Source organism: Pipra filicauda, unplaced genomic scaffold (assembly GCF_003945595.2).
Source record: "Pipra filicauda isolate LSUMZ 115617 unplaced genomic scaffold, ASM394559v2 scaffold12_size5214236_pilon, whole genome shotgun sequence".
In the NCBI taxonomy this organism is placed as follows: domain Eukaryota; kingdom Metazoa; phylum Chordata; class Aves; order Passeriformes; family Pipridae; genus Pipra; species Pipra filicauda.
In genome coordinates, this window is record NW_024103763.1 from 4,961,910 (window position 1) to 4,971,626 (window position 9,717).

General features: G+C 40.9%; 1 protein-coding gene across 1 annotated transcript; it reads left to right on the plus strand.

Annotated features, from left to right (window-relative positions):
* The first annotated feature begins 952 nt into the window (after positions 1-952).
* On the plus strand, positions 953-9,717 carry PIGA (phosphatidylinositol glycan anchor biosynthesis class A). The gene is made up of 6 exons (XM_027738171.2): positions 953-1,533; positions 1,755-2,413; positions 2,949-3,081; positions 4,133-4,265; positions 5,452-5,658; positions 6,666-9,717. Exons 1-6 carry the CDS (start codon positions 1,493-1,495, stop codon positions 6,906-6,908), a joined length of 1,416 nt encoding a protein of 471 aa, XP_027593972.1. The 5' UTR covers positions 953-1,492; the 3' UTR covers positions 6,909-9,717.

Consider the following 9,717-nt stretch of genomic DNA (forward strand, 5'->3'; position numbering starts at 1 on the left):
GGTGAGAAGCTTCCCCTCTTCTGGCCTCACATGCAGCTTCTCACCCCGAAATTCAGGTTCTTGCCACGCCAGAGCAGCATCCGATGATGAAATCAGACTTGCTAATACTGGTCCCGCCTTTCTGAACACGTGAGAAAAATTCAAACAACAAGCAATGTTTTTCTTATTCAACACACTAGTGTCTTTCATGTCTTTCAGTCCTTAGAATGAACTGCCTGATTTCCTCCTCGGTTCTTTGTGGGATTGATTCAAAGAAACCTCTGCCAATCTGAAAAGCACTTTTATTACGGCCCGGGAATGCAAAGGGGCAGGTGTTCTCCCCAGTGCACTCCACTGAGCTAAGAAATACCATAGCTTTTTATACAGTTTGAAAGTAGCAAGTTTAAAATTATCTTTACACACACTCTTTTGCAGTCTGCCTTATCTAAATAGACATTTAGTTTTACCTCCTATTCTTACCATTATAGAGTAGTTACATAAAGTTTTATCATTTCAAGCAGTTTCAGGTTCCCCACCCCTCTCTACGTGCTAAAAAGCCTTCCCTATTCTCTAAGCTATTTTATCTCAATTGCCCACAGTTTGGGCAGAAACTTTTAAGCAGTTTTACATTTTGCAAAGTCACACTTACATCGCTAAATAGCTAAATTTTATTTCATTTTCTATTTCAGGATCAATGCTTCCAAACCACGTCTGTCCAAGCTTCAACCTAACCAGGAATCCAGCCAGCACACCAGCCGAGGTCAGCTTGTACTGTCACTCATGACACATATATTTGCATAGGAGTGATGACAGAATTGAATCTGACAAAATTTGTAACAGAAATCTTGGCAAGAGGAAGGACCTGCCAAACATAATTGTGGGACTACACAGGAGAGGCATGAGCAACCCCAGCCTGGTGAGATCACACCCTTCCTGGCAGTCAGAAGCAGTCAGGCTGGTGCTGGAGCTGCAAAAGGCTGATGGCAAAGCTCCTCCAGAAGACCAGGAATACACAGCCAAACGATGCCAGCCCGGGGTGTCAGAGCACAAGTCACGAAACTCAGGTGCTTTCCCAGCGTTTAAGCTCCTGGACCGCCTGTAAAAATCATATTTGTTTACTTAGAGACAGCAAGCGTCCAGCACCTGTGGCAGAAGAATCGAGAACGCTTCGGGGGATCCAGCTGCGATCGAGCCAAACAGAAGCACTCCAGGAGAGCTCCTCCACTGAGGGCAGGGCAAAGCCATTGGAATTGTGAGGCAATCCCTTCCGTTTACAGCACGCTCACCTCTTTCCATCACTCCGGACTACACTTTTTTGACAACTGTCCAGGGTCGTGCCCGGAGGGCGGGACCCCGGGATGCGGGACTGACGCGCGGCGCCCCCGCCCCCGGCACGTGCCCTCTCCCCGATTGGCGCTCCGTTTCCCGCGTGACGCAGCGCAGGGCGGTGATTGGCTGCGGCGCGGCTCGGTGCGGGCGCGCGCGGTTGCCGCGGTGACTGGGCAATGGCGAGATGGCGCCGGGCAGCGCGCAGGGAGCGCCCGCCGCCGGCAGGTACGTGCGCGGTCCCCCCGCCCTCACCGCCCCCGCGCTCCCCCGGGGCGGCCGCCGGGGTGACCGGACTCCTCAAGGGGCCGCGGCGCCGCCCTCCGGTGTGTGCGGCCTGCGCGGGCCTCGCGGCCGCGCCCGGCGGTGCCGCCGGTAGTTCGGGGGCCGGGGTCGTCGGGGGCGGCCGCCGGCGAGTGATGGCGCCTTGTGGTTCCTTCCCCCGGCAGGAGCGGGCCCGGGACGGCGGGCAGAGGCCCCGCGGCGCACAGCGTGTGCATGGTGTCGGACTTCTTCTACCCCAACATGGGGGGCGTGGAGAGCCACGTGTACCAGCTGTCGCAGTGCCTCATCGAGCGCGGCCACAAGGTCCTGGTGGTCACCCACGCCTACGGCCACAGGAAGGGCGTCCGCTATCTCACCAGCGGGCTCAAAGTCTACTACCTGCCCCTAAAGGTGATGTACAACCAGTCCACGGCCACCACCTTGTTCCACAGCCTGCCCTTGCTCAGGTACATCTTCGTGCGGGAGAGGGTGACCATCGTGCACGCCCACAGCTCCTTCTCCGCCATGGCCCACGACGCGCTGTTCCACGCCAAGACCATGGGGCTGCACACCGTCTTCACGGACCACTCCCTCTTCGGGTTCGCTGATGTCAGCTCGGTGCTGACCAACAAGCTGCTGACGGTGTCCCTGTGCGACACCAACCACATCATCTGCGTGTCCTACACGAGTAAGGAGAACACGGTGCTGCGAGCGGCTCTGGACCCTCGGATAGTCTCTGTCATCCCCAACGCTGTCGATCCCACCGACTTTACTCCAGACCCGTCAAGGAGGGATGACAGTACAGTAACAATTGTTGTTGTCAGCAGACTTGTTTACAGAAAAGGTAATGGGGGTTAAAATGTGAGTTTATTTGGGTTCTTTTTTTTAGGAAGGTCTTGGTTAGGTACCACTTATACTGTGTCTGTGGCATGGATGGAATTTTCAGTGGGAGTGGAGAGGTGGCCGTTCTGATCTTTTGTGTCTGTGCACTCAAGAAGAAGAAATGTACGTTTTGGTTTGTGTGTGTTGGTTCAGAGTTTTGTTTCTTCTGTAATATTGAAGATACTGAAAATTGCAATTTATAAAATGGTAGGTGTGGCTTATGTTGGACATATGATTTAGGTCCTAATCTGTTTTGTAGAAGTGTTTTAATAGTTTTTTATTTAATGAAGTGACAGCAACTTAAGTGATTTTTCTTATTTGTCTCTTAAGAGATCAAAAACTGTGGGGTTTTTTCATAATTTTATATACAACAGTGTAACTGTCTTCAAGAGACTTTTTTTCCCCTACTCTTGAATAGAGTTATTGTGGTGGGATACATCATGAGAAGTTCTGAAATCAAGTACAATAACTGCTTGCCCTTAATTTTCTACTCTTAGGTATAGATTTGCTTAGTGGTATAATTCCTGAGCTCTGTCAGAAATATCCAGAGTTACATTTCTTAGTTGGAGGAGAAGGACCAAAACGAATCGTGCTGGAAGAAGTCCGGGAAAGATACCAGCTCCATGACAGGTTTGTTTTGTGAATGTCTATGACCTTTCAATGTACTTCAGGGGTGGGGAACTGCCTGCACCCTCTCCCCAAAAAACCTGAAAATTTGAGGCTGGCGAAGATGAAATTTATTGAAGGCAAAGAAAATAGACCAGACACTCGCTGAAGACTTTGAGAGTGGGACTGTGATCCTGCAAGATGATTAATAAAAATAGACTCTAAATGAACCTTCACTCAAGTCATAGAAAAGTTGACTTAGATATAAATTTGTCATATTCCTCTCTGCAACCATGATACTTGGATCACATATTACTGTGTGGCCAAAGGTGTTAGCTCATTTGTGTCACTGCTGCTGTGATGGTGACTGCTAGTAATTTTTTTTATTTCACTATGAAACCCTTGGCATAGAGCTTATCTAATGCTCTTGTGGTATTACAAACATGTACCGTGTTACCAAAATGTTTCCATGATACATATGCATTTATGTATTTTTTTCATGATCAAAGCCAGGTTTATGTTCTTAATTTTTCATTTTCTTTTCTATTTTTTTTTGTTGCCTGTTTTGTAGTTCCGTCAATGATTCCCCTCATAAAATTATTTTTCAGTATCATTCTCCTTTTACTCTTTGCTGTTTTTTGGTATCTCTTAAAAATAATAGGTTCTGATCATAAATACTTTTCCCCCTCAGACTCTGATTGCTCAGACCTCACAGCGAAAATTTAAACAATGCATTTGACAAATCTTAGTTATTAACTGAAGGAAACTATTTTCTCTTGCAGAACTGGAAAGCTCAGTAGCAATGTTTTGAAGGCAGTTGTCCTTATAACAGCAACTTCTCCCCTCAACTTTATTTTCAGAAATATCTTTCAGTTTGACAATAAAAAGCAGTCTTCTGTTTCTCCATTGCTGGAAAAATTTAGAGAAAATGGAACCAAGGTGCCTTGATTCATCCTCTCACTGTACAAGTGTGACCCATTGATACCTTTTTCAGAATATAGTAATAGTGCTGTACAGCACTATTACAGTCCAGATTTAGTGTTTATCTCTATTATTTCTGTCCTCTTATATGCAGGGTACGTCTTCTTGGAGCCTTGGAACACCAGGATGTTAGAAATGTGCTAGTCCAGGGACACATTTTTCTCAACACTTCCCTCACTGAGGCCTTTTGTATGGCTATTGTGGAAGCAGCAAGCTGTGGTTTACAGGTAAAAAAAAATCTCAGTGTCTAGAGAGCATTTATCCATTTTAAACAAAGGTCACAATCAAATAATATGTGGTTGTTACATTTGGTTTCATCTGAGACTGTCTTTAAAAACGTGGACAAATATTATCCCCATTTACAGATCACCTGGAAGCTGAGACAGAACGGTTAATTGAAACTGCTTAAGCTTTGAGAAGTCTTCTCTCAGTTCCCCTAACTAGCCAGACTGCCTCTCCAAAATGCTATTTTGTATGTACTCCTTTACAGAGTTTTGGGGTGGTTGATGTTCACAAATGTTTACTTTGACATTGCTTTGAGAGGAGCTGCAGAAAAATTGCCTGACTATGTAGGGATTCAAGAGAAGAGTTGGAGAGAGAGAGAACTGTAAAGTCCTTTCTGGCTAATTTACAACTCAGATTAACAACTTAAAAGAAGTCGAATCAATAGCCATAAAGAACTTAAATTTTCACATTAAAATATGAAGAAACTTTATTAAAAAGACAGACTGATATGAGTATCTGATTTACAGGAAGCATAGAAAATATGAGTGACTTTATTTTTTTTTTACTTCAGTATCTTTTGATGGCAGTTACAACCTAGTTGTGGTAGTTATTCCCTTGTCATCTGTTTTCCTCTTTAGAGGTGAGGAAGTTCTGCAGTTTCTTTTTGTTACCTGCTTTTAGAGATGATTGCACAATGTGAGTCTTAGTAATTTCTGATTTCCTTCTAAAAATAATAATTCAGATTAAAATTACTGAACTGATAAATAAATTCTTGTAAATGTTCAGTAGCCTAGAGGGCATAGACTGAAAGTGCATGTGGTAAAACTGTCCTCTCCAAATAGAGGTAACATATTTTATGAGGGACTTTGGAGGAAGAGTCCAAAACCTGGTTACACGGATTTAGTTTTGTACTGTTACAAACACCTTCAGGAAAGATGTCTCATAAGCACTCATTAGACCAAGTCTTCTGGTTTATCATGCCACCAAAGAATCACTCTGGACATTGTTAAAGATTATCTGCTATGCCAGGTCTTTTCTGGGGCCTACACCTGGAGTTCACGTACCGATCAAATTCCCAAAGCGTGATATTTTTCTTCTCAAGTGCTGCATCTAAACACTATTAGCAGTGCCACCACACAATTTTATTGCTGTCCTGCATATGTACTGTTTCTTTTGCTTGTTTCCAAGGTGGTGAGTACGAGAGTGGGCGGGATTCCTGAGGTGCTTCCAGAAAATCTCATTATTTTATGTGAGCCCTCCGTGAAATCTTTGTGTGATGGATTAGAAAAAGCTATTGCCCAACTCAGATCAGGAACACTTCCATCTCCAGAAACTGTTCATAATAAAGTAAAGACATTTTATACATGGAGGAACGTTGCAGAGAGAACTGAGAAAGTATGTATAACTACTTCTTTTAAATTCTCATAAAATACATTTCTGAAACAGCTGCTGCTTTGAAATATTACAATGTACATTCTCTGTGTAATCTTCCAGTGTAATTTTTAAACAGGTTTCCTGACAAACATATATGGTTTTAAAAGGTTCAGAAGATGCTTTTTGTTTTCCCCAAATACTTCCCTAGATACGTGGGGTTTTTTCTATTTGTATTTTTTAATATGCCGCAACTGCTGACAAATATTGTGAAGAACAGCCTAGTTCTTTAGTTAGATTTCTACTCATGTATTTATTCAAGTCTTCACATGGAGTAACTTTTCTGGCATAACTGGAAAATGTGCTGTATAAGATGTATGAAAATGTAAAGACAGGTCATGACTAAGTTTTGTCTGCCACGTGCTAACAAGGGGTTTAAAATTATGAGAGGTAGTTTAATGCCAGAAGGCTGAACTATAGCTGAATTTACATAAGCTGTCATTGTAATGAAAATTAATTTTCATAGTTTTGAAATGGTATTTCAGAATTAGAACCACACTTCAGCATAAAACTTCTGCTGTTAGCAAAGAATGGTAACTGCAGTAATGTTACAAAAACCTGTGGAGATGTGTCACTTTTGACTTCAGCTCCTGTGTTTTAGGAAGGAGAGAACAGATGAACCACATGCTTCTTACTTACACTGTAGTGCACTTATATATCTCTTGTAAGCCACCTTGAAGTATCATGTACAACCAGTTTATCATTTTCAAGTGCCATCAGTACAATTCATTTTATGATTTTGTGACTTCAAGCAATATTTGAATTGCAAAGTTTTTATAGAAGTTAGCCTAGATTTCAGTTTCTTTTATGTAGCCCATTCTTCAAAAAACCCCACCAAAGCTCTTGTTAGGAAAAATGTTCATATAATTGGCAGAAGTATGCATGGAACTCACATTGTACACAATACAGTTGTTAGCTCATTGTTAAGTTACCTGTTTTAAGACCTTATTCTATGTCTCCTCCCCATTTAGGTGTATGACAGGGTTGCAGATGAACTGGTTTTACCAATGGATGAACGACTTGACAGACTAATGTCTCACTGTGGCCCAGTGACTGGGTGTATTTTTGCTTTTTTTGCTGTTCTGAACTTCCTTCTCTTGGCGTTTCTGAGGTGGATGACTCCAGATTCCATTATTGATGTTGCAATAGATGCCACAGGACCTGAAGGTGCATGGACTAAACAGTATTTTTTGGGAAAAAAAAAGAAGAGTTAAAGAACTTCCAAGCTCCTAAAATGCTCGAGTGGTGAGGGAAGAATGCATCAGTCACTGAAGAGTTTAATTCTTGCTGACAGAGACCTTACTCGTCCAGTTCTTCAGTTTCTTTCTGACGTTCTTGGAAAGAAACTTGGTTAAATGTGCTACCTCAATTTAGGATGATATTTTTAGTTTAGTTTCGAATTCATCCAATATTCAGACATCCTTTGCACTTAAAGCTGGGAGGAGAACATGGGTTTTTATATGTGTTAAAAGCCTTTGAAACAAAACCACAGGATTTTTCTGAATATTTCAGAAAGGGATTTAAACTTTAGTGGTATTTGGAAAAGCAAAACACAAACATTATTAGCTTACAGTAGTCCCTGCTAATTCGTGATATTTACTGTGATCTTTATTGTAAGACTTCTTTCAAAATAACTTCAAACCCAACAAAACACATTTTTTCTGTCCTCAAATGAAAATGGCACTTGAAATTAGTCATAAACTCCATTACCATGTAAATTTCAGAGACTTATTTCTAATAGTTTTGTCCCAGTGACAGTGTTTTGCCTGCACAGCATTATTATTCTGAAGTTCTTCCTTAGTCAGATTTGATCCTCCTGTTGCTAAATGAAAATTTCATAATGATTTTTTTGATATTTTCAGAGGTGCTAAATTTATTCAGTTCACTTACGTGTGTGAAAGTGGTGTAAAGCTTATAGCAGCTTTTTCAGTACATAGCTGAAGAAATAGTATTATTTAGAGATAATACAGCCTTCAGAAACATCTCAGGCCTGAAAACTCTTCCAGCAGACTGTGCCAAAGTGTGAAGTAACGTGTGTGAGAGAGAGTGAAATCTCTGAAGGGCTTAACAAGTACCATTGTGCTTGATCACTCTCTCCGCCCTCTCACCTCCTACCCACTGTTTTGTTTTTCCCTTTTCTCTTTTTCCTTCCCCTTACTTAAGACCAAAGTGGCATTTCAGTCCATCTCTGGGAGAGACAGTGTTCAGAGTGTGAGATTTCACCTACACAACATCTGAGACACTGTCTGTCAGGTTCTGCAAGTGAAATCTTAGGAATCTTAGGAAGGTATCCCTTAAGTGGAAGGTATTCCTTAAGTGGATGCTTTTCACGGAGAGGTAAAAAAAAATGTGGCTCCTTGCAATTGTTAGGATTCCTAAGCAATGTATACCTGGGACAAGAGGCAGCACAGTGTGCCAGTGTGTGAGAGGAGGCGTTCATCTCATTTCTGTTAACCACCTCTAAAATTCCCCCTTGTCTAATGCACTGGGTTCATTTATTTTCCAAGCATCACTGATGACTAAATTTTATGACTCTTGAGTATTGTGTACTGTCAGACATTGTATTAATATTAACACTGTGCAATATGAAAATACTGTTTCCAAACCCTTGAAGGGTAGTATTTAAAACACAACTTCGTCTTGTTTGGTTAGAGATGTAATTCCACAAACATAATTTCATTGAACATATTTTCATGGAACACAGAAGGGTAATGTAAAATAAATGCCATATACAAAGACTATTTTCTTTTACTAGAATTTTTAGCCTTTGATATGTAACATACAATGTGTTGTATTACATTCTGAATTTTTTGAGCTCTGCATTAAAAGTGGAGGTCAACTAAAATGGTGCCATATGGATTAAGGATAAATGGGTGGAATTAAGATAATATTTTACTTTTCTAAGTCACTCTTTTTTTGGTGTTTGGTTTTTTTTTTCCCAAACATTCAAGTTTCTAACAACTTTTTGAAAATACTAATTATCACTCTAGGGAAATGTTATATATATATTTGTAATAATATTTTACTGATTCTGGTTTATTTCTTTTTGGTTTCCTGCAACATCTACAAACACAAATCAAAGAGATTGTCAAAACCTATTCAAAATACCTTTTTCTTTTGTGGAACATTGTGTACTTATGAATAACATAATAAAACCTTGTTATACTCTTGTTTACAATCCCAATGTAAAGTTTATGTAGAGGTTTATTAACCTTTCCATAAAGAATGGACACATTTCACTAATATGTGGGAACATACAATTAGGAAGTACAAGAATACACACCATGTTGCCGCTTCCCATCACTGGTGGTTGGAGTTCTTATAAAAAGATGATTATTAAAAAACATTCTGTACAAGCTGCCATAAAAACTTAATCCATAACTGGTTTGACCACAAATATGCTGTTTCTCAATTAACACCACTTGTATGACGCAGAACTCTCTGCAGGAATAATTCATTTTCTGGCCTTGTGCAGTGGGGTAAGGGGTGATGTCTCTGAACCATTTTTACAGTTTTAAAAAAATCAGTCGGTGACATGGAAAAAGTTAAATAAAATAATCACAGCACTAAAAAAATGAACTGAGATAATGAGTGTAGTTAGAAATTTATAATATAACAAAAAAAAATCTAAAATGTTTGAATTGTGCTTGTAGGTAACGTGATCATTTTGAAATAACGAGGAGACGTTACCAAAGAGAGAGTGATACTCAGGTCTTGCACAGAGCAGAGCCTCTGGCGTGTAGGTGGAGGGAACACCCAAAAACCACCTTTATAGAGGGTCCCCCAAAATCTGCAATGAAATTCCATCCCCCAGGCACAAGGAGAAATGGTGTTTCCAATACATTATATGCAGATGCTGTGAATTAAGATGTGGACAGTGTGTTGATAATTGAAAATTGTATGTTAAACAAGAACAAGCCTCTAGTTAAGTATGGATGTAAGATTAGTCTTTCAGATTGCATTTTAGTGGATGTGCACAGATCTGCATCTTTTTGAAATAAACGTATTTTTTCCCTTTTGATA